Source organism: Perna viridis, chromosome 5 (assembly GCF_037379345.1).
Source record: "Perna viridis isolate PV_CMFRI_1.1 ecotype Kerala chromosome 5, ASM3737934v1, whole genome shotgun sequence".
In the NCBI taxonomy this organism is placed as follows: Eukaryota; Metazoa; Mollusca; class Bivalvia; order Mytilida; family Mytilidae; genus Perna; species Perna viridis.
In genome coordinates, this window is record NC_142449.1 from 42,683,383 (window position 1) to 42,709,597 (window position 26,215).

A 26,215-nucleotide genomic window follows, 5' to 3' on the forward strand; every position below is an offset into this window, starting at 1 on the left:
GTGAGCTAAAAAAATGAAATTAATAAAATCTGGCTATTTCTAAAATGGGAGCATATCTAGTATGATAAATTATGTTCCACAATTAAACGAGTTCTGTGGCATATCTTTTATAAGAGTAATTTTCTTTAAAAATCAGAAAGAATATATAGAAATGTAGCTGTTTTTGTATTTGTCCTGAACAATGAACTTAAATTGACTAATGAAAAAATGGAGAAAATCAGATGTATTGGTTGTTCTTAATTTAAGTAATATCTTTCATTGAATGGTACTTTCATGTATACACTATCAATAAATCTAAAATTATGAAGTGTATCATCTGAAAAAAATATAACCATTAATGAAAAAAAATAATTCTTTAATTCTTTAAAAATAACATAAGTACAATAAAAATAATAAAGAATGCCTGTGGTGGACAAAGTTCTTTATTGGACATAATACAACAGAAAATGTACAACTAGATGAATAATGAACATTCATTTATATGTAATAAATTTTCCCTTGAGTGAAGACATGAGGAAGCCGTATTGAAAAAACAAGATATATTAATGTTAAGTTTGAAAAGTATAATGACATCTGCAGAGCATATTGTAGAGGATCAAAATTTATACAATTTTTTTTTTTTTTTTTGTGTACTGCTTCATTAAACCAAAACCTAGTGAATAAATGCATGAACTAAATCACTTGTTAGCTGATGACCTTTGTTCATGAGTATGTACACAATTACATTTAATAATGGTAACAAAAAATGTTTTATTTTTTTTTCAAATTTGATAGTAGGATACTACTAGAAATAGATCTATAATTCAATGTCCTTGTACACAAAAATTCTTTCATCTTTCAAACCTGCTGCTTTTAACATGTCCCAACATTTGAATTATTTACAAGGACAAAAATTGTTCAACAAAATTGACAATACTGTTTATTTTGTCAAAAAAACTACAACCGTGGTTGGTTTGTCCAAAAATGTTGATTGCGTGTAAAATAATGAATGTACGACAAAAATGTACAAAACCATCATCTATTGGCCATTCACATCACCGTCAGCTTGCACAACGACAACTTCCTGTTTGTAAAAATAAAAACAGTTCTTTCAAAAATCATCACATGAAAAAATTTACAATCTGAAAAATATGTAAAAAAAATATAATAAGACAAGTAACTAAAAGTACCAAAAATCATGCAGTATGAAAAACATAACCTTTAAAAGCATGTGATTCATAAAGGGAAAAAAGTGAATGGCTCATATCTGTATACTTGTTTACATAGTGCAATTCAAAATTGAAAAAAAAACTTACAAAAGTCATAATCACCTTTAAAAAAAAACATGAACAAACCTAACAAATTCCCTCATCTATGTAAGGAATTCCTATACTCTATGAATATAGAAGCAAGGAAAAAAGTACATTTTAAAAAAGTATAATCTATGTTGGCCAGAAAATCTAATTCTCACACATCTATTTGTTGCAAATTTCATGCATTAATTAAGGAGGTAGATCTAGTGTAAGGAATATAACTCTTGAAATCGGTGATATGTTTGTATCATATTCAATTTCACCATAGCTTATCAAGCTTTCACTTGAAACAGAATGAAATCAATCCAAGTTACCTTGATGCTTACATCAGATTGATGTAAAATGCTGAATACAAATGTTCAAATGATTTGCAAGAGTTGTGTCCCTTACCTTAGGTCTACCTCCTGAAAGTAAAAAAAATAATGAAAGTTGATAAGTACACAAATTAATGATAAGAGTCTTCAAAATTTAACATGAAGACTGATGATGATGAAAATGGATGAACTCAACCCTTCACTTAATGTATGAAATTGTTGAGATAGTATTTTAACTCTTTAATACTTCAAAAATTATCTACCCTGACTCATAAAAGACCAGGACTGCATCAATATATATATAAAATATATATATATACATATGATGCAAGCATATAGTACAAAAAAACATCTATAAGAGTAATAAGACATTAAATTTTAACAACACTTAAGTACTATGTCTGAAGACCTCTGTCTACTCTAGAATCTAGAATCTTATCCATAGTCTATATCTGTAACTGCTTTGTTCAATCTACAGTTCCTATACTAGGACAAGAGACAACAAAGCTTTTTCATAAACACTTACCTTGTATTCTGGCCCTTCTGTATCATCTTAGTACAAATCCATACCTGTTAACCTTTGGAATAGTTCATGTGGGAGATTCTCCCCCATTGACACTGTTTCAATTATTTAGTCATTTTAACCAAAATCCTCCCACAAATCCCATTATAGCCACATTCTTATGTGGGAGGTATTGAATTTTTCCTTGATTTTGTGAGTCTCCCTTGGAGGGTTAACAGGTATGACAAACTTTATTATTAACAGTACAAATATGTATATCTTATTAGTGGGACAGAACCTTCCATGAAAGAGAATATCTTAAATGTTCTTGATTCCAATTAACAGAAAAATATAATTGACATATGATATGAATATTTAACTATTGTACTTCAAATGGATCTATAATTAGTGATAAAAATCCACAATCAACAATAACTTGGTCAAAGACAGAAATGGCTGAATTTTATTAAACAGGAAGTAGATGGCCTGAAATCAGATCCCTTGATATGGGATCTTTACCTGATGCCACGATAACTAATATGAAGGGGCTGCAATAAGTAGTTGCTGAGAAAAGTGTTTTGAAAATTATTTACCAGCCTGCCCAACATTCACCATACTAAAACCTGATTTTCACTTGGTGAAATTTGACCAAAAACCCATGATAATCAGAACTTCATAATTTCAGTCTTTTAAAACAAGAATTGTGTTGAGAGCTAAATGGCCCTAATTACTATTTAAGAGATAAAAAAATATATGACCTAACATCAGAAGGCAACAAGTTAACAATGTAAATTTATACTGTTCTGTGAAAACTGAATTTTATTTATTAGGTGGTAACGAGCCACAATGCATCAAAGCATGATGATATTGTTAACTGCAGTCCCAAAATCAATCCTGCAACCATTTCAGAGATTCTGAATCAATTCCTCCAGCAGCTAAACAATATATTGTAATAACAGAGAGACTTTGTTTTTTCTAATATGAAAAAGTTTAATCTGTAGTGTAAAAACACAAAAATAGATCTTCTGAAACTGTAAGGGATAAACGGGCAGTCATTAACCAAGATGTGATGTTAATAGACTGTCCATGTAAAAATCAGGCAGATCCTTTGAAATGAGCGGTACAGGGTGAATTTTATCCCACTGAATTTTTTGTTCCAATGTAATGTATATACCATATGTATGTCAAAAAGTATAAAGTTTGTTTTGAGTTGACAATGGATGGCTCAGAAAATTATTTTAAAGTTCCATATAACAAAGCAACCAAGTTTTGCTCAATTAAAGGCCCCATGCAGGTCCAGGTGTCAAAAGAATAGGCCCGCAGCAGCGCTAAACTTGTCATAAAAAGCAACTATATAGTGCTCAGAACTCTCGCCGGGGGCTAGGGCGCTATGCCCACAGAGCAACTGGGTTGTGTGTCCCAGGTGGTTGAATGGAGTAACCGTGGCATGTTACATTCAGGGGTTGTCAGGCCATTATACGGAAAACCTGACCGCAAACCATAGTGGTGCAATAAGTTGGGAAAGATGCCATTCCCTCACACGTTAAAGAACACTTCTGTTGTATTCTCCCGAAGTAGGAACCATATAGGGCTTCGCCACAGGAGGTTAAATTGCCTGACCCTACCCACCTCTCCCTATTTCCAGTGGCAATCAAAATTTGTCGACCCCATTATCCTTGTGTCCTATCCAATATTCCATTTCAACATTTCATGTTCATTTTATCATCCATTTTATGTTCAGCACCTTAAAATAGCTGAAATATTGCTGGTCGGGCATTAAACCCTAACAATCAATCAATCAATCTCAAATTAAAGAGCCATCTCCCTTTTTGTAATGAATTTCAATCATTTCTAAGTCATGCTATTGTTGTAGTTAATCAAAAACTAACCTTCAACTTTGTGAAAGGATGCATTTTGTCTGGACATCCTCTAAAAGGTTGTTCTATTGTCCAGAACAAATAAAATATCATTCGAAAAAGGTAAAAGTTAAGTATACAGGCCCAGGGGAAGCCAAACCTCACTAACTTGTAAACATCCATTTACTACAGGAAAACCTAAATTGGACAAGCAGAATTTTCATCAAATTGCCAGGCAGGACAAGATTCATATAACCTTAACATCATACCCTGTTCCCTATGAATGTAAAAATATGTCAATTATTTTCTTTATAATTTGTTGAAATATAATTGAAATAATGCAAATGAGGTTTATCTGTAAAAATTGCTATATAAACCAGATCATCAGCCCAGAATTGTGGTATGTAACAGATCATGACAGAATGGACTTGTTATTTGTTCAGTTTTAGACCTCTTTCATGAATGGTTCATGTCTTGTTGTAGATTACATATCTCACCCGTTTTTACCAGTGATTCTCATTCTACTTCAATTACCTCGACCACCTCTTCAACAGTTGCAACCTCTTCTTGGACCTTTGTTCCACCCTCCTATAAAACGAAGAATACAATATTACCTTCTTAGGATTTCTGTCCATTCTCCTATGATAGATAGATTTTAGGAGTATATCATATATTTATATTAAAATATAAGTTATATGTATATGTATTATAAGTGATTATTGAAACACTTTACCTTTAACCCTATATCACATACCCTATCTCACATCCCTAGACCTGTATTCCCTTCCCTTTATCACATCCCTACTCTGAGTGCACTAGAAGAATTGTTTTATTAAAAGATACATGATATTGTGAACATGACATTTCAAAATCTATATCACGTCATATCAACCCTCAAACTATATCACCACTTGGACTGGTGGCTCTTTGGTTGATATTGGAGTCTCAGGTTTGATATGACAAATGATAATGGTTTGTGAAAATAATATTCAGTATATACTCCACATAACCAACTGAACTTAGCTTACTTTGAACTTCAGAAAATCTATATTACTATTTTAAACCTGCTAATCCTATAATATGATAATCTGTAAATGATTTGTAAAATCCTAAATTTTAAGACAAATACATAATCTGTAGAGTATAATTTGTAAAAAATCATAACAATAGAAATAGCAACAAACATGTCATTGCTCATCAATTTCCTGTAAAAAGTCAAAGCACAGTACTCTGAAAAATTTTAAATCTACATTATGCCAAAAAAATTAATTTTTAGATTTTCATCCGCTCCCCCCCCCCCAAAAAAAAAAAAAAATGGGCAGGAAGTTCAAAATCAGGATTGTTAATCATGTCGGTTTCTAGTAAAGAGGAACTATAACACATAAATTTTTCATTCATTGGCGACTAAAATGAGGTTTCTTCTCTGAAACTGGTGTGGCTATGGATTTAGAATATATCTATACTTGAAACAGCTAAAATTAGGCCAGCAAATATCTGGTAAGGAATAAAAAAAAAATATTCCCCCCAACCCCATAATTTTCGAGAAGGTTGGATGAAAATCTACTATTTAAGTTTACTTGGCCTTGATGCTATATTTTAAAACACAGCTAACTTTCATATTTAAACACACAACTTGAAAAAAAGTCTTACTGTTTTATATATTGCCATTTTATGTTCCTCCTGACAATGCTGCACAAGAGACCAAGCACTAGAAAATTCTGCATTACATGTCCCACACTGTAGGGATGTGGGGTCCTGTGAATCTATGAGGTACAAGAAATCATTATAAAAATGTTAAAAGAAATTTATTAAAACAAGATATCACACGCTATACCACTACTCAACTATTTTTGGTCAAACCCAGAAAGCGGGGACAAGGTACAAGACCTTGTGCATAAACAGTAAAGCAATTATCTAAGTACTCCTTCAATAAGAGTTAAGAAATTTGTTATAGAATAGTGGAGTAGCTTGTTACATATCCAAATAAATTATTTTTCTTCGTAATTAATTGGGAAGCTATCAAAGATAACTAAACAAATGTAATGGGAAATCAACTATAGTATGTCCAAAGTATAACAGGCGAATAGAAAGAACAGACTGACATACTGTTAAATATCAAAACATTTTTTATGTCATCAAGGCAAATTAAATATCTGAGGGCTGTCCTACACAAAATAACCAGGAGTCTTTAATGGCAGATGATAAAGTTGTATGATGGCTTCAGGGTTCTCAGTAAGTTTTAAAGTAGGTGTAAGAAAATTAAAAGTAGGTGGCACCATTGAGGGCCCTTAGGCCCGAACCGGGTGTTGTATTGATTCTAAAACTTCCCACATACGGAATCCATGATACGGAATCAGTACTGCGTTTGAAAAAAAAAAAAAGATCACGTCCATTACAAAAGTGTAAAATTAACCATGATTAAAGTTTGTTTATTCGAACTGCTGATCACGACAAAAACAAAAATTAAGTTATCAAGGAAACTAATCTGCATTACAATAAACAACACGATTAAAGGTTTCTGATGCAATTTTTTTATGTATGAAACGTGAAATAACCAAACATTTCTTTTTTTTCAATTTAATTTTTCTTAGCAACAAAATAGCCAGCACAAATGTCAAAGTAAACGGCAAATCGTCAGTCGCCGTCACTTATTGAGAACCCTGTGGTTTATCTTACTTCTGTAGGCAGTTGCTTACATCTGAAATAAAATTCTGTGACGGTTGTTTGAAATACAATTCTATGGGTGGATGTTGTTAATATTGTGTTGCATTTATAAGATAATCGTTGAAGGAAAAGTGGAGAAAACAAAACATGCGAGACACATTTTGATTACCTCCCATATAGTGAACCATTCATATATCTTTTAAATAATGAGAAGTGCATTATAGTGATGGTAGGAATGTCTGAGATTTCTTGATAAGAGTCTTTTAAAAGACTCAGGATATATATGACAGAACTTCTTTTTCCAAATTCTATACAGGTTGTTACCAAGGGTCCGGAAATTTTGATAGCCCATGCCGGACATTCCAACAAACTTCAGCTGACGTTTTTGTCAGTCTTTTACATGCTCAGATCGAAAATAAACTTAAAAAAAAATGTTTGTATGTATTTATTTAAGATAAATATTGGAAAAAGGGTAATTTCCTCACATACTCAGTCTTTTACAAGGTATCAGAGCGAGAGAACGTGTTCAGTTTTGGACGTTCGAAAATGTAAACAAAATATTGTAAATAAATTTAGTTTATATGTAATGTATATTACATTGTTCTGTTTTTGTTCATGCCATAACTATTTACTGTAAATGTGTTTGTGCAAATAAAATTGTCTATTGTCTATCTCTCCGACTTTTTCATCACATAGGCAAACAGCCGAAAACTTCCGAGTGATGAAAAAAAATGTTGATTATTTATAAAAGAAAATCAAGAACACATTTTGTATATTGATTTAAATGATCTTTTCTTCTGTGTTAAAATGATTCAATCGACGAATTAATTATTACAAACTACATGTACGACTGTTTCAGTTCCATGTGCTTTCGTTACCTCTGAAAGAACGGCAGGAAAATGGTGGACTTGTCAATCTTTTTTCTTAATTAAAAAATGTTAAAAGATTATCTGAGTTACTTAAAATTAATTCGTATAGGCAATGGGTTGCACATGTACCGTTAATTCGATTATGCAATCAACTAATCAGTTACAGGTAAATAACAGTCACAGGTGGCTGCACATCGGCTAAAATTGACACACACCTGTCAATTAATTTCTAATAAACAATTACATGTAGGAGACTGGTAGACAGGATGTTTATACACTAATAAAACCATGCAGACTGTAATTTATAAGGGTTGACAATTTTTTATGTCTGGTATTGGAAAATGGTCGCCTGTCATTTGCTAAATTTGTCGGTCAATGACCTGCATTTTTGACCGTTTCCGGATTCATGGTTGTTATATGTTACATAATTCCTATTATGTGTGTCTTTAGGAGTCCTGTTAAACAAATTCTATGGATTATGGGACAAACTCAATGTGCCATCAAAGGCTCCCCCCCCCAATTCTTTTCAGGTACAGCCCTGAACATTTTAAGGTCATCATCTGAACATTTTTTAGGTCATCAAGGCCTAGTTCATTATCTGACAGAACATTATAAAGATGTAGGTCATGAAGCATGTTGTTTATCCATATGCACAACATAATTTACTTCAGTGGACCTTAATGCTATCTTCATTCAGTGACTTGAACTTATCAGGACCAATAATATAAATATGGATAGAACTATCTTTAATTCTTCTTTTCTGGTTTAAAAAGTTGACACAGACACTTATTAATGAAACCCAAATTTGAAAAAAATTCAAAAGCCCTATAACATGACTTGAGCTAGCAAGCTTGTAACCAATTCATGTAGTTCTAACAGAATGAAAAAGATGTCACTTACCAGGGTCAGGAGCTGGAGTGTTTTCACACTTACAGGTGAACCTGAGTTTACAAGGCACTTTCTTATGTTGTGCCAGACTATGAAGACTCTGGAAGTTTGTTTTACAGTTACCACAAATCAATACGTCTTTCGCTGCAACTGTGATAAATTTTAAAGGTTATATACAAATACTGAAAATTCAGAAATAAATACAATCTTTGATGGGAAATTTTAAAAAATAAACTCATATTACAAAAGTATTATGGAACTTTTGAAAGTTTGATGCATAACTTTTTCTAAATTGCAAAATCTAAAATCATATTTTCTACTAATGTGACAAAATCTCAACAATAACTTAATTAACAATAAAAGGATGGCAAGAGTACATATATGTAGATGTTCAATTAGGACAAGCATTTACTCAATTCCATTCATCACATTTCTGCAAGAAATTTCTTTTAAAACCACAACATTTTTCATAATACTTTAAAAAAAAATGACTTATTAACAAAATTTCAGTCTTAACTGCCGACCAAAGCAGGATAATAAAATATGCAGATATATAGCTTTTTTCACACTGCAAAGAAAAACAACTAGAGTTTATTCAAACATTTTTCGTGTAATATATATTCTTAATTTGTGTGGTTGGAAAATAAAATGCAAACATTCTATGTTTTTTTTCATGACTTAAGGTAAAATCAGAGTAAAAATCTACATTTTAAAATCAAAATATCTACATCATCTTCATCTTGAAATCATGCTAAAACAGTCATACTTAATAAACTGTCCAGTTACATTGTAGTTTGCTGTTAATAGAATCACAAGCTTCTTTAACCACATGATGTCAATAAGGGTCTCATTTTCAATGCAAAGTATTCAAAGAATGTTTCTAATTTTTGAACTGGTTATACAAAATGTCCTGGTTTGAGATAGTTTACACTTACAATTGCAAAACTGTTCTTTAAAGCACATTTATTATCGACATAGATGAAAACACAACAATGATGCGACTAGGCTTTCTCGGGTCTTTACCATATCCTCTAGATTGTTCATAAATTTAAATAAACACTTAGACGCCATTCTGTCAGTTTCTGTTGCCGTTTATTCGGCTGGAAATTTTAAGAAACAGATTTTCGAAGATGGAAATATTTGAACAGAACCATCCAACACTAGTCTGGTAAAAGTAGACAGCCTTACTTCTCCCCTGGTTGTGGGTGGTAAGGGGTTATTTTCGTGTACTTTTCCGGACATTTTTTATCTTTCATGCATCATGATTAGGATTGTTTATTTTTTTCCAATCTTGATAACTCGTTAGGGTCTAAAATGTGTACCCCGTACCAACTTTTCCCCCTACCCAAATATTGTTTTGCTAAAATATTCCTTCTTACACCACGTTTAAGAACTGAAAATTGCACGAGATGTGGAAAAGTCCATTTTAATTCATTTCTAATCACAAACTTGATGTATATTTTTCTGATATCTCTTGTTTGATCGGTTTTGTTAAGTCTACAATGTGTAACTGAAAATTACCATACCCAACTATTTTTTGACTATTTCTCACTAATGCCAATTTCAGCTTTTTCTAAAATTATTTAAGAGGTTAAAACTTCACCTTAAGGCCATGGATAACGTTTTGAAAGATTTGATATTAAAAAAAAAGAGAAGTGATTGAGTTTGAATTCAATAATGTACCTAGCATCAATCCCCGTGCCAGCAAAGAATCTTATCCAGAATATATGAAAAACTAAAATCTCATAAACAGAGTCTGATGCTATTTTAATTTATGGTCAATGAAAATTTTAATTATATTATGACATTTTATTGTCAAATATGCAATACATTAGTACAGATAACAAAAAATACCAGACTTTGATTTTGGGTTTGGGTTTATACATTTTAGACGTTTTGAAAACAGAAAATCGAATAAAATCTATTTTTTCGACAATTTTTTTAAAATATCATTAATTCAAGCCTATCCATCATGTCATTTTGCAAATGTGTACCGACTTTCAGCTAGAAATATCAAGTAATAATGAAGAAATTGGCAAAATAGTATTTGGGTACATCAAGAAAAGTTGGTACGGGTTCATTTTAGACCATACTATCGGCATGATAATTTTTTTTACAACATACTGATAAATCATGTTTCAGATCGCTCGACACTGAGGGCATGCTATGTCATTTGTACAAGGTTTATCATAAACCATTTTTTACAGATACATTTTTTAATCACGCATGTGACTTTCAAATTCCCACGAACTAAGGGATTTTATTTGCTTTTATTTTCCATGAACCGTGGAATGAATTATCATTCACCGTTCTTTAGTGCATGATACCCCCTTTACCAATCACTTGGTAGCATTTCAAAATAATTGCCATTTTTGGGCAGTATTCAAAAAATTATTTGATTTTCAATTAAATTTGGTACATGTAGGGAAACATGTTATCCTGAGTTGAACGGTGGTCTTGAAAATTTGATTGGAGCAGCCATTTTCAAAATTGCTGTTATTTTCCTGCTTTTTTTATTTACATTTGCTCGATTTTCAACAATCCTTGGTTTTTGTAATAAACATGGTATCCTGAGTTGAATGATAATGGTGGATAGGTTAATTATAAACAATGATAATGGTGAATAGGTTAATTATAAACCTTGTTTTACTTCAGATTCTGTTTTTTTTCTGAATATTTGTGTAAAGCAAGCTATATAACTCAGTACTAAAGGGTATAGTTTTCTCTGCCTTCAGTGCAGCTGTTGAGGCAACAAACGAAGGACAAGGAGGCCCTTAAAACACTTCGTATTGTGTTACCAGTGTGCAGAGACTGCATTATTATTGGCATAATACCACCTAAGAGAAATCCAATAATATAAATGATTTCAAAATATACATAGAGTTTTATTTGGTAAATCTGACATGAGGAAAATGATAAATTGATATACCATAAAACTAAAAATACTGGCCTATAATGCTGGTTTGTAATTCTTATTTACAAATGCCAAAAAAAAAACAATTTCCAAAAAAATAAAATATTTTACCTACCTACCTGCCCACTCCTGACTTGGTAGAGTCCGGTTTGGGGAAACAAACAATTATTTATGTTTGGCCTTAACATGTTCAAAAAATTGAAACATTCCTCATAATCTAATTTTAAATGAGTGAGAGTCCAAATATTACCACTTGATCATTTGTTATTAAAACATTATTTTGTTCTGGATTAATTAATATCAAATAAACTTACTAAAAAATTGATTTTTTTTTCTTTGTACCTTAATGGGAAGTATTCAAAGATAGATATAAAACCAGTAAAAATGGCAAATCAACATTTTTGTCACAAATGATATATACTGTGAAAGTACTACTGTTCATGAGGTACCAATTTTCGTGGTTTTTGTGGGTGAACTAGATCACGAAATTTAATTGTCAACGAAAAGGAGATTCCCATTGATGTGTTTATTGAAACCCTCAGAACCACAGATTCAAGAATTCACGAACTTGTGTATCTTGCCTAATCCAAGAAAATTGGTATCAACGAATTAAAGTACTTTCACAGTAGTTGTCATTTTTGTACCATTGTGAATACTAACCTTTTTTTACAGCATTTGCAGCTGCTGCTGCTGCATTTTTCTTCAATTCAGCACTAGCATTGTTTCCAGTCAAATCAACTAGGGTGCGTTTGATTGTTGGTTGAGAATCTGTTCGGATTTTTTTGGCTGCTGAAACACCAGTGATTGATGTTGTATTGACTGACTGTAAGGCACCAGCAGGTCTGAAGATTTAAAAAAAAAAATAAGTATACATTTAAATACTTGTCTCAATAATTGAAAAACTTAACAATATCTAGATCACCAGACTGAAGGCCATTGCTGTCTATTAAGTAGTAGTCTTTGTAAGAATCATGCAAAATCTGCAAATAGTGATACACCTAAAAAAAGGCTACACATTTTTTTTTTTGTAATTAAGTTGCTTTATACAACTAGATGATAAAATGTATAATTATTCATTCCAATCTGTCTGCTGTTAGGAGATAATTCAAGTTGAAAATCCAACAGTTTATATTGTATTTTAGTGTCATTTACAGAGTTATGTCCCTTAATTATGAATTCTACAGTACATTCTATACAATTTTTATCTCCTAAGAACATAGGTTATATGAAAAACCACATGTTGATTCCTATTTATTATAACAATTTACACAAAATAATGTAGGCTTTCCAACCATAAATCATATTTTGCATGATTCTTCAAGTGGAGTGCTACTTAACACTTTCAAATTCTTTCTCCCATGGAACTATAACACTTAATATGATTATTCCTTATGATTTCTTGCACGAACTTAACATTGCACTATAATTTTTTATCCAAGTAAAAATATGACTGCTGCAACTAATAACAGACCATAGCATACAAAAAAAAAGTATAAATGATTTTGAGAATTAGATGAAAATGGTCAGACACTTGACTCCTTCTTGCTGAACTGACACTAGTCACCATCTTCCTACCTCAATCAAAATGTGCAAAGATCAACATGGGGGCTCAAAGGAGCCTAAACTGTTCACCAGGATGAATGCCTTAAAGTGAAAGGAACAACAAAAAAATCCAGTTAAAAAAATTTCAACCAATTGTTTTTCATTCTAATAAGGATACAATATTAACTTCAAGCAGCAGCAACAACCACAGAGGAGACACACGAAATGCATTAAAAGTTGAGGTACAAAAATTTGGAACACCAGAAATGTTAGTAAAAATGTGTAAAAGTTGAAATAAGACTGTCTTGTCTGCATGAAATTGGTCATACCTTTTATCAAAGTCTTACCAAAGCTGTGATCTAAAGACTTTTTGAAGCATGTCATATTAAAATACTTTATTCTCAAAGCCATTTTTCATGAATATTAGTATGGCACCAACTATTTTATGAGCCGATACATGGGATTTCTTTAGCCAAAAATCAGCAATGGAAAGAAAAAAAATATGCAGCAATACACCCCTCATTTCTTAACTATGTAGAAAAAAATTCTAAAAATTTTGTATCTCAACATAAAATGCCACCCCCTGCCCTTTCTGAGAAGAATATGGTTTGTGCCTTTGGGATAAATGCTTTTTTCACTGTTTATTGATTTTTTTATGAACAAGTGAGGAAGGTGCTTGTTTACAGTCAGAATTTAAGAACTTTAGTGAGCACACTCACATACCCCACAAATCCCTACGTTTGATACTCAAATAAATTTGTTCCTAAGAGATATACTTGTAAAGGTTTGAAACTCCCGACTGTGAGTTTTAATCAATCCAAAGTGAATATCATCGTGGCGGAACAAAAGGTACACTTGACCTGTCATAACCTGCAAGCATTAAGAAAAAAAGTCCAAAAAACAGTTATTTCTGTGTATTTAGCTAAGTTCAAGGCCTGTAATTTTTGTAAAAATCATCGGAGGGGAAGCAAACAAAAACTTGTCCTGTAACTTATCATGGTGAATTTATATACCAAAACTCATGTCAATATCTCCAAGCATTTAGAAAAAAAAAGTCCAAAAAACGGTTATTTCGGTGAATTTTGTTAAGTTCAAGGCCCATAATTTCGGTAAATATCATCCAAGTGCAAAGAAAGTTTAACTGGACCTGTAACTTATCATGGTGAACTATATAGCAAAAATCAAGCCAATTTCTGCAAGTGTTTCAAAATAAATCCGGAAAACTGAAGATGGACTGACAGATGGACGGGTTAGAAACATTATACCCTCCGCAACTTCTTTGCATGGGGTATAAAAATACAGCAGGGGTACATATTTATTAATATGTGCCGACGTCTGACAAAAAGGAGCCAGATGCAGCAAAACTGTAATTGAGATATGACATCACAAAGTTATGACACATTTTCGGGCACCTGTTTTAAAGTTATTCTATAGCAGTGTAGTCAATTTCTTTCTTATTAAAACATCATGAAAGAAAATCACGAGTTATTTTAATCATTCAGCTTTTATCGCCTCTTCATCCTGAATATTGACAAGGCGGGAAAATTCAGCGATTTATATCTGTTGTTTACTTTAAGAAAATAAGATATAATGAGTCAAGAAAGTAGTGTTTCATACTCCACATTACCATCACAAACTTCAGAAGAATACGATGAAGAATTTCTGGACGAATTGCACAAGGTAGACGAACTTTATTTTGCAGTTAATGAACAAGTTAATGATACTATCAAAGGAGATAGCGACTTTGACATAATGACTCTACATGTAACTATGGATCTGACGAAGACGATCATGTTTTTGTAGAGCCATCAAATAGTGACAATATTGAATATATTACTCAGAACCAATTTCAAAGTGAAACTTGTGGGTGTAAAGAGTTTTATGATGGTAAGCCCTGCAGTAAGTTTATTGACTTTGATAGTGCCATAGAATTTCGTGAACATTGAAGAGAGTTGTCTAGGGAGGAGTTGGATATTGTTATTAAAGTTGAACTTTTTTCTCATAGACGAACTGGTTCCCTTACGGAAGGAAAAAAATATAAAACCAAAGAAAGACAGCGTCCATATCAGGATTTTTTCTTCAATGGCAATAGAGTATGTCAGGCTACATTTTGTTTCATACATGGCAATAGGAGAAAAAACTTGCAAGCTATTGCACAATCACTGGATAAGGATGGATTATCAGCAAGGGTTCATGGATCAGTTGGTAAACCAAATAAAAATTCACTCAACTACAATGACAGAGAAAGAATTAACAATTTCTTGTGCAAATATGCCATGGACAATGCACTCCCTTTAATAGGTCGACTGCCTAATTTTAAATAGTCTAATGTTTTATTATTACCATCAGACAAAACAACTGCTGATATACATAACGTCTAGGAAACTGTAGCAAAGGATATGAAATACAGAAGTATTACTTTACGTACATTTCAAAGAATCTGGCATGATTTATGTCCACATATTGTATTAGCCAAACCTTGTACAGATCTGTGTCAAAAATGTCAAGACTTTGCTGAGAGCATTTCCCGAAGCGGTAATTAATCAGAAGAAGAAAAAGAAAATTTGTTACAAAATTACAATGACCATGTATCATTGGCCAAAGAGCAGAGAGATTTCTATCGACGTACATGTACATGTATATACAAGTTGAATATATAAATAATTTCGTACACATACTTCTTACATGTACATTTGCAAGTATTTTTTTAATAATAATAATTTTGTACATGTACTTCTTACATTTACATTTTTTTGTTAATTTTTATAGATGCTTTCAATATGTACAGAATGTGAGTAAAATTTAATATAAAATATATGTACATGTATATCATGCATTTCTAGAACTAATTATATGTCCTGGGTACTACCCATGTAAGCATTCGCCAACATATTTACAGGCTTCAAAATTTATACTTTTTAGGACATCAACCTAATTCATTACAAAAGGAAATGCACTACTCATGGGATTATGCCCAGCAAGTCCACTACCCTCACCATGCCATGCAAGTCGGACCAATATACTTCAGTACATCAAGAAAATGCAATGTTTTTGGTATCTGTTCAGAAGCATCAGGTAATAAAGTGAAAATTATTTTGAAAAAAGATAAACTTTCATTTTAACAAATGTCTGAGTTTCGTATTTTGTCATTTATTTTTCTTTTAAACCCAACTAACTACATCTACATGTACAAATTTATCTCGTCTGAATATAGCTGAAATATTGCTGCTCTTCGGATGTTAAACCCAACAATCAACCAATCAACAAATTTATGATTTGGTTGACACTGAACAGGATTAGATTCAAATTGTTTATATACATTGTATTTGTAATTGTTTCTTAATGTGTAACAACTGAAATAGTGCTTTTAGACATTATATTATCCTCAAGTATACTTTGTACATGTAGTTTTCAATTTATTTATAGTTATACATTTAAATGAAATGTTCATGATTATATCTAATCTTCTCAGCTAAACAGGTCCACCTTTTACCTAATTGATGAAGTCCCAAAACCCTGGAAAAGGAGTAAATAGTGTGATCAGGATGGCCCACCATTTTTTTAGTGGTATGGATATGGAGAGACTGATGGAAAATTTCACTTTGGCAATTGCCAGGGTCAGAATAAAAACAACATTGTCATATGGTATGTGTTGTGGAGAGTCATAATAGGTACTTACTAAGAAATAATGCAAGTTACTCTTCAGTCTATCTGTTTGTCTGTAGTTAGTTTACCAAAAATATCATTGAAATAAGGGTACATGTACATGTACAATGTATGACATTAATTATTAGTAACTATCTAAGTACATGTTTTTCCTAATTTAATTTATGATTTGTCCCGAAAAATGAATGTCTGGATTTAAGAGGTCTTGTTATAAATCTTGAGAATAAATGTAATGAACAATGTATTAATATCCTTTCCGGGTCTAACTTATCAATAATCTGAGTGTTCCTTATGGAAATCACTTCATACTTTGCCTCATTTCTTCCAATTTCAATATAGAATTTGCTATGTTGTAAACCAAGGAAATAGTGTGACATATCAAAATATACATATAGTTTGAATTTACTCTACAGGTTTGCACACTAATTTACAGTACTCCATGATGATAGTTGGGCACACTAAATTTGATCCAGATTGGCACTTTGGTGTTTAGAAAGTCAAGTGGAGAAATTCAACTGCAGACAGTATGGATGATGTAAGTCTCTCTTTCTCTTTCTCTCTCTCTAGTCTCTCTGGTGCATCATGTACATGTAGATATTTTCCCATTTTTTCTTACTGCCTGATATTTTCTATCTGCTGTAACCCTAGAAATGCATGTATTGATAACTACAGATCAGACTCACTGTAATATTTTATGTCTCCACTTTTGATCAGCTGTTATTCTCTTTGTAACATATTTGAACATGATATTACTGTGATGTTTACTTAACAGTATGTCCATTTGTTTTATAGATAGCAGACACTGTTCAAAAATCAAGCAAGAATGGACACAACATTCCACAGCTGATAGATGATCCAACCAAACCAGTTGTATTTTACTACTGGAAATCTTATCTTCAAAAATTGTACAAACCATTGAAAAACATCACAAAATATCATCACTTTATGTTTGATTCTGCCAGGACAAGTAAAATGTAAAGTGAAAGCATCATCTGAAAATGTAACATTAAATTTGCTTCGAAACAAACAAGTTCTTCCACAGTCCAATACAATGCCAGCTAGGCAGTCGTACCTTTATGAATACATACGTGAATTTATATATTCAGAAGATTGCAAAGATCAAGTTTGCCCTAAGCCTATTGTGCCAAAAAAAGAAGTAGACTTGACTCAGTCAGCAATTAAAACACAAGCCTGTAGTGTCACGTAAAAAGGCACTTTTGGATTAAGAATGTACTAAATCATATTTACAGTACTTTGTAAATTATTGACTATAGAATGGAAAGAAGAATTAAATGTGTTATTTATTTACTGCTACATTTAAGTGATAGTATAATATGATACTAAACTCAAACTACTTCAGCATGTTGAAAACGTACAATCCTGAATTCAGGTATCATGTTGCTATAGCAACAACAAAATACACTTATCCATTCAAGTTACCATGTATGTATATATGCTTACAAGTGTTAAAATAACAGATATACTAGTTGGAGACCTGATTACAAAGAACACATGAAGCAAACATCTTGAACTACAGCATAGTTCACAAAACAAAATGTCAAACTAACAAAGAAAATAAAAGCCATTTTCTTGAATTTGTTGCATAAGTCATCATAACAAAATGGCTAATATCTCAGAAACTACATGGAGTTGGAATAAGATATTTTTAGGAAATCTTATTCAACATATATACATTACAAAAATGGACTTATCTCAAAATTCAGAAAAATCTCATCTGGCCCCATTTTTCCAGTCACGGTCACATATATAACTGATATGGCAATTCAAATGGATAAATATGGCAGCTTTAAAAAGAACTAAGGAGGGTTAAAGAACTTAAATGATTCTTTCATAATAAAAGACTAATATGATAATTAAGTGGAAAGAGAAGTGCCAAAGAACTCCTAGATTTATCGAGTATGCAGAACTTATTCTGTGCCACTGGTTATACCTAATGCAATTTTTCACTCATGAGTGATTATAATTTGGTTATTCACAGTAACCAATTTATATGTATTATCCTATTCATTATAATACAATGTACACATATACATAGATTTTCCTTATAATCTATTGCCATTTTCAACATAAATATTTTATATTATGATATTGCCAAATTAATATTCATATTGTGAAGTTACTGAAGGAGAAAGTTTGAGAGTAAAATTACTGAACGTATATCTCAGTGTGACATATTGTTTTTCACACAGGGAACACTGCTACACATGTATCTATAAAATTAACTACAATATATCAATACATCAATAAAATTATCTAGAACTCCTAGCTAATATTAATTACTCCTGTTGGTTGTTTTTACTAGAGATAACCACTCTAGTATTCAATCAGAAGGCTGAGTATTTAACAGGGATAAAAAAATACTGCAAATACTCCCTAAATGTACATGTAAGTGGAATTTCTATGTAAGAAGTTGAAGCTACATCATGCTGGCAAATTTATAGTATCCATAGAAACTGGTAGTAAACTAGCCTTTGGGCTGTAGAGCTAATGATATATACCTTTTAGCACCTACTGTAGATGACTGTTTATTCTTTGGTTCTGAAGCTATATTGCAATCTGTTGAAATACATTGTATGTATTAACTGATAAATAAAAATGTTTAACTTGTTTGAAAAATAGTGAAGGAAGAAAGATAACTCTATTTGATTAATGTGATTTGTACACTGGCAGACTATCTAACAATATGAAAAACTATTGAATATTCAATGAAACCATGACTTCTTGTTCATGTACACGTATTACAATAATGTAATTCTATAAATGAAATACTTCGGCACATGCTGCATGAATAACAATTAAACATACAGAAGTTGAACCACATGATACTTTGAAAGGCATGAAAAAGTCATAAAGCACAATTCATGCAACAATTCATGAAGTCTGATTTTATGCCAGAGCATGCGGAGACTACGCAGACTTTTTGTATCACACTAAAATTCTAACAAATAGGCTCCTGGTACAGGGTTATGTTGCTACAAGATTGAAGTCATCACTACAAAAGTTTTATGGTCGTCATTATGAACATTGTATCCACCTGTGCTGTGAAAATTGATTTGTTAAACATGTCATAGTTTTCCTTCCCTCTTTCGTCTACCCCGGACTTGACTTTTTATGAGCAACTGGGCGGGTGTTTCTAGAAAAGCAGAGGATGCTTACCCTACCAGTGCACCTGGACCATTCTCCCAGTTTTTAGTGGAGTCTGAGTGTGCTCATTTGCATTTGTTACTTTATATGATTTTAGTTACTTTATGTTCTTTGTTGAGTATGTCTGTTTTCAATGTCTGGTCTTTGTCCCTGGATTACATACTTTTGATTACCGCTATAATCTTGGTCCCTTGATTACTCTTTCAGTGTCATATTAAAATTGTATTTTTTCAACAACCAGTGATATTGTTGGCCTTTTTCAAAACTATCTCATTCTTTTTTTTATTAGGAAAATATACATCCTTTTTTTTTTAATTTGGGAAATTTGGATTAACTGTACATAGACCTGAATTTGTAGCTAAAATTCAGGATTCATGCTAATGGAAGATGCCAATTAAAAGATACATGTAAGTCATAAACATTTATCAATATAGTCTAATTTTGAACTGAAACACCACATCCAACCCTCCTACTACCAAATGGAAAGAAAGAAGTTTCTACCAGGGAAAAAAGACTTATTTGGGCAGTACACATAATTCGAGGCAAACAATATCACTGAAAACAGTTAAAACTTACTGAGTTTGTCAGAGAATAAAAATGACAATACATATACACTTATTATTCACAAAAAAAGAGCATGTGTACCTAATTTTTGACCAGCATACGTCTTGCCATCCTCACTGCCACAGGCAACTCTTGCCTCATGCTCGTAGGCAAACTGTACAAAAGCATAACCTTTATGCATGGAAATGCCTGTTATTATCCCATATTGACTAAAGATCCTTTCAACTTCCTCTTTAGAAATAGCAATTGTGTTGAGATTTCCAACAAAGACTCTTTTATTAGCAGTGGAAGGATCATTTGTGGCATTTCCTGTTATTGATGGTGCTGGTACAGGCTGTGGTGGTGGAGCCATTCTGGGTCTCATTGGTGGGCCTCCAGGGGGCATTGGTCGCACACCAGGAGGTGGGCCTCGTGGACGCATTCCTCTTGGACCCATGGGTCTAACTGGCATTCTCATTCTGGGCATCATTTTTACTGTCTAAATTATCTGAAATGAAAGAGACCAAAGTTTTTTCTTTAAACAGATGAATCAAGCTCAGATAGATATGTTTAATGACGACAACGATTTCATTGTGACGTGTCTCTTTTCACAAAGAAAATAACTTGCCAAAAAAGTATGATAAGGTTGAATGTGACATATTTAATAGCACAAGCTACAACATAGAAATTTACAATTAACAATGGTATTTTTTCGGTCTGTATTGTCTAAATCAATTATACCAAGGCAAAGTTTTCACTTCCCTGCACTTGACCAAAGTCCACAGCACTAGAAATTAAAACCACTGAGAGGTGTGGTCATTATGTTGATACCATTAAACAAGTTCTTTATAACTAAACCACAAGAACTTAGACAGTAAAAGGTTATTTTCGTCAGAATTGTGTCTTTAAACAATCCTTTAGAACTTTAGGGAGTCAATCCATCACATTTTCATAAACGTTAGGCAAATTGAACTGCTTTTCTGTGACAGCTAATTGACGAGATCGTTAAGACTTTGTTGTATAAATTTATATTGTCTTCCTCCCTCTCCGGTCACATCGAATCAAATTGAATTGAACTCTTGATACTTTCTATATTATATTAAATGAAAAGTTTTCAAATTTGTTCATTTAAAGAAAACAGTAGAAATCATTCAGCTTACAGTCTTATTTGAATCTTATTGATTTTGCCAACGGTGATAATTGCAAATTTAACTGATCTAAGATATGTTTACACACGCGTTTCACTCGGACACATTAAATCCCTGGAAATTACCAATCAAAACACTGAAATTACCATTAGAATCTGAGTTAGAAATAGTAGCCTGCCCGCCAGCCCAAGACTGGCTATTTTTTGGCAGGACTGGCTAATTTCAGCAAAAAATTATATAGCCATACAGGGGTTTCATTATTTTTTTTACAATGCAGGTACATTGTACCATCGGTTTTGTAGGAGGTACTTTTCATCATTCTGTTTAATAAAAATGTATGAAATTTTAAAATTCTGGAGGTATCTTTCAGCGGTTTAGAAGGGTAAAAGTACCTGGTACTGCCTCTTAATGAAAGGCCTGGCCATATAGTAAATATATTGAAAAATTGTATTCAGGACTGGCTGGAATTTGAGCGAGTTTTCTACCCTGTAATTAAAAACAGAATATGTGCCCCAATCACATAGATTTATGACAGGTATAGGTGATTAATAAACAAAAGTAATTGGGAAATACAGTGCCGATTTGCAATGCATGACACAAATGTGAAGACATGGCACACACCAAATGAACATGTGGTGCTCAATTGAATTCATGGCGCAAGAAAAGTAACATATCCTCATAGGAGGTGTCAATCAAATGTAAATACATTATTGAGCCAATCAAAACTCTCATCACCTGGTCAAAGGTAAACACAATTAAGGCCATGTGCACGTGGCTACACACAAGTTTCACAGCCCTATTTAACCATGTAATACATTCAGAAACAGACTTACGTAATAACAGAATGAATTAAATCCAATTAACAATGATTATCCCATCAGGAAGTGTCTAAATACTTCGAAATGAAAGAATTGATAAAAGAAAATGGATGACATTTGTTTACACTTTTGCCATGTGACTTTTTTGGCGAGAAAATTGGTAAACAAATAGAATGGGGATTCCCAAAATCTAATTAAGGAAATGCTATTCAGATATCGCCCTGTGCAGGTCCGGGTGTTAAAAGAATAGGCCTGCAGCAGCGCTAAGCTTGTCGTAAAAGGCGACTAAATAGTGCTCAGAACCCTAGCCGGGGGCTAGGGCGCTCTGCCCACAGAGCAACTGGGATGTGTGCCCCAGGTGGTGGAATGGGGTACTCCTGGCGTGTTACATGCTGGGGTTGTCAGGCTATAATACGGAAAACCTGACCGCTAACCATAGTGGTGCACCGTGTTGGGAAAAATGCCACTTTCCTCGCACGTTACAGAACCCTACTGTGGTATTCTCAAGGAGTAGGAACCATAGGGCTCCACCACAGGAGGCTAAATTGCCCGACCCTACCCACCTCTCCCCATTTCCAGTGGCAATCAAAATTTGTCGACCCTATTGTCCTTGTGTCCCATCCCTTTTTTCATTTCATTATCGTTTCATGTTCATTTTATCATCAATTTCATGTTCATCGTCTGAATATAGCTGAAATATTGCTGCTCGGACGTTAAACCCCAACAAACAAACAAACAAACTATTCAGATATCAAGATAATTAAACAGGGACACAATTAATGGTCCATGGTACAAACTGTAGTTTCATAGAAATTTTATCACTTGACAAAAAGAATCAAGATTGTTAAAAATAATAAGAAAAAAAAGTAAATTATATTGTATTAGGTAAATTAGACCATAAAGGGCAACTTAGGTGAACATGCATGTTTTAAAATTAGGGATTGTATGAGAATAGTAATGTAGTCTTCGATGGAAGTAAAATACCTGTTTCTGGAGTAGTGCTTAATATTTTATGCATATGAAAGTGACAGACTAGAGCTAAAAACCTGCTTTATACATGCATCAAGAGTGAATCTTGGGTACATGCATTTCATGAATGGAGAATTGACAAAGATAATTCAAAAAATGCATCTGATCAAGCACAGGTGTGATTCAGAATTGAGAATGACTAATCAATAGATCGATATAGTGAATACCCATTCTAAAAATAAAGTTATAACTATTCATAGGTCAGTAAATAGATCGAGAAACATGGTACAAATAATGACAACAAAATCTTTCAAAAAATAGTTATTTTTTTAGATTTGCCATGCCCGACAGACTTATTTCATTGAAAAACGGCAAGTCTGAGGTGCAATTTTTTTAGTCCCGGGCATCGGGCTTTAGGAATTTTCAACCCCTGGGTACCCCTGGCATGTTACATGCCGTAGTTGTCAGGATACAATACGGATAACCTGACCGCAAACCATAGTGGTGCACCGCATTACGAGAGATGCCACGTTCCTCGCACATTAAAGAATACTTCTATGGTATTCTCCAAAAGTAGGAACCATAAGGCTACGCCACAGGAGGTTAGATTGCCTGACCCTACCCACCTCTCCCTACTTCCAGTGGCAATCAAAATTGGTCAACCCTAGTGTCCCATCCAATTTCAATTCACCATCATCATTTCATGTTCATCGGCTGAATATAGCTGAAATATTGCTGCTCGGCCGTTAAACCCCAATCAATCAATCAATCAATCTGAATTTCAAGATTTTTTTTCAGAGCCATGTCCAGATGAGTTTCTGATTTTTTAAAGTGCAAATGGCCTTGACCGTTTCATAGAAAACTTAAATTTTGAACACAATTGTTTTCCCTGACCATGCTGACTGCACCCAATAAATTACTGATGAGCCCACTGATTGAAAATAAACGGACACAGCCGGCAAACTTGGTGAATTTTGAGTATAATGGAAAACAGAATGTCTGTGGGTCTTACCCTTGGTGGGATTTGACCCTATAAGAGAACAGAGATTTTAAGTGGAGAAGCAACATCAAAATGAATGACAATAAGAATCCACTGAATGCAATAATTGTTAAACAATATCTTCTATTTTTATTATATTCTTTGAAGTGTATACCTCTCAACTACAAACGGAACTATAATGTGTATACTTATCCGAGTTTACTTACTAAATTTGATGGTTGAATCTCTCCGATTATCTAGAATTGATCCCCTATCATACTGCCATATCGGCCCCCTTTTTCTCTAAAAATGCCCCTCTGTGGCCCCCTTTCGCAATTTTCTGACTGAAATGAACACTGAGAATGCATTAAATAAAACGTATATCATAACAAATTTTTCCAATTTGTTAATAATAACAGGGCCGATAAAATTTATAGAAGGTGTTTGAATTTTAGGAGCGTTTAAGGTTTCACTTTTCAATATTTTGCAACCATACTACATGCTGATGGCTATCAGTATTGTTTCAAACGATGATCAAAGATGATGTTGAACTCATGATGGTAGAAAAACATGGATATTTCTAACACAAAAGCATTCTCAAACAACCCCATTAGTGATATATGTAAAAAGGATGTCGTGACATCTTCGTTAACTTACGAGTCTGTATTTTTAATTGGAATGCCACTTAGGAGAAATACAAATTATGTATTTCAAAGCATGCTTCTCTTTTAAATTTTCGGGAAATGGCGCCTGCTTCACTTCCGGTCTAGGGTCTCACTAATTAGCGACAAGAGGTAAAGCATCGAGAAGATTTGTTTTAATTTAAGGCAGAAGTTAAAGAGAGTTAAATAATTGACAATATAAGATGTGTTCAGGAAGTTAAAAAGACTTTGTGAAAATTAAGTAAAATACCTGAACAACAAATTGTTGTCATGTAAGTACATAATAATGTAATGAAAAGGAATCATTTGAAAAAAGTAACATAATCGAAAAAAAAATAATAAAATGGAAGTATATGTTATACAATACAATTATCAATAGGACGGAGAGCGCAACAAAGAGAAGAGGGTGTATATCGACAAGAAACAGTAAATTTGTGTAAATCATTGAATTATTGAATTTACAAGGGTAATCCACAGGCCCTTTTTTGTTTCCATGTTTGAGTTAATATGTGTGTTCTCAGACATGTCCGCTTGATTTTGAAAAAAAACTGGGCATAGTATAAACAGCATTAAATAGCAAGCGGACATTTCTGGGAATAGACATATTAACACAAATATGGAAACAAAATGATTTAATGATATTTTTGTGATAAAAAAAATTCTGGTCCCAAGGGCCTGTGGGATTATCTTGAATATAAACATTACCTTAAAAGCTTTAGATGATAAGAATGATATAATTTTGTGCCAAAATTTAAGCTAGCCATAGAATCGGAAAGATGGTGAAATATTTCCAGAAATGAAAGAAAATGTTTATTATGCCAAAATATATTTATTTCCCGTTTCTCAGATTGAACTGTACAATACGATTTTCCTCCAAGTGTTGTGATATCATATATTGTGATTCTAATTGTGAATATACTTAATTATATATACATGTTTGTATTGCTGTGTACCAAAATAAATGTGTCTGTTATTTTAGAGAAAAGACAGGACAAGACAACTTTATTGATAATCTCAGACACACTAGGTGTACAAGAGGGCACTTTAATTTCATAGCATACAAATCACACAACAATACATACAATAATTACAAAACATAAAAATGATTCACAACACAGTATCAAGATATAAAGTATCTAACGGAGAAACGGTTGGTTTTCACAGCAATTTAGCAAGATTTCTAATAAATGATGCCAAATTAATGTACACAGTTCTTTATGACAAAATTTCCTACCCACAGTTATGACATATTAATTATTTGATGTATCTTAGACCATCTTCCTGTTTCAAACGGTATTTTTAAATTGGAACATCTCAGACTGGCGATTTGGTGCATTTTATCTACTGAAGTTTTAACAAGAATGATTCTAAATTAAATTATTTTTTAATTCAAAATGAAATTCGACTCTTGAAGAGTTATTAGC

General features: G+C 32.7%; 1 protein-coding gene and 1 pseudogene across 4 annotated transcripts; one reads left to right on the forward strand and one right to left on the reverse strand.

The window, feature by feature from the left end:
• Positions 1-404: 404 nt before the first annotated feature.
• On the reverse strand, positions 405-24,923 carry LOC148617796 (uncharacterized). 3 transcript variants are annotated; one of them, XM_088585360.1, is made up of 9 exons: positions 24,787-24,908; positions 21,756-21,849; positions 20,318-20,723; positions 19,027-19,084; positions 11,960-12,141; positions 8,398-8,535; positions 5,615-5,727; positions 4,499-4,552; positions 405-1,063 (listed from the first exon to the last, which is right to left on the reverse strand). In XM_088585360.1, exons 3-9 carry the CDS (start codon positions 20,703-20,705, stop codon positions 1,019-1,021), a joined length of 978 nt encoding a protein of 325 aa, XP_088441486.1. In that variant the 5' UTR covers positions 20,706-20,723; positions 21,756-21,849; positions 24,787-24,908; the 3' UTR covers positions 405-1,018. The 3 variants fall into 3 exon arrangements, with proteins under 3 accessions (XP_088441486.1, XP_088441485.1, XP_088441487.1); XM_088585359.1 differs by lacking the exon at positions 21,756-21,849 and having other exon boundaries at positions 24,787-24,923; XM_088585361.1 differs by lacking the exon at positions 21,756-21,849 and having other exon boundaries at positions 4,462-4,552; positions 24,787-24,923.
• Positions 14,353-17,787, forward strand: LOC148617797 (uncharacterized; annotated as a pseudogene). The gene is made up of 5 exons (XR_015922530.1): positions 14,353-15,488; positions 15,741-15,924; positions 16,314-16,512; positions 16,921-17,042; positions 17,300-17,787. The product of XR_015922530.1 is annotated as an uncharacterized LOC148617797 (transcript).
• Positions 24,924-26,215: the final 1,292 nt, after the last annotated feature.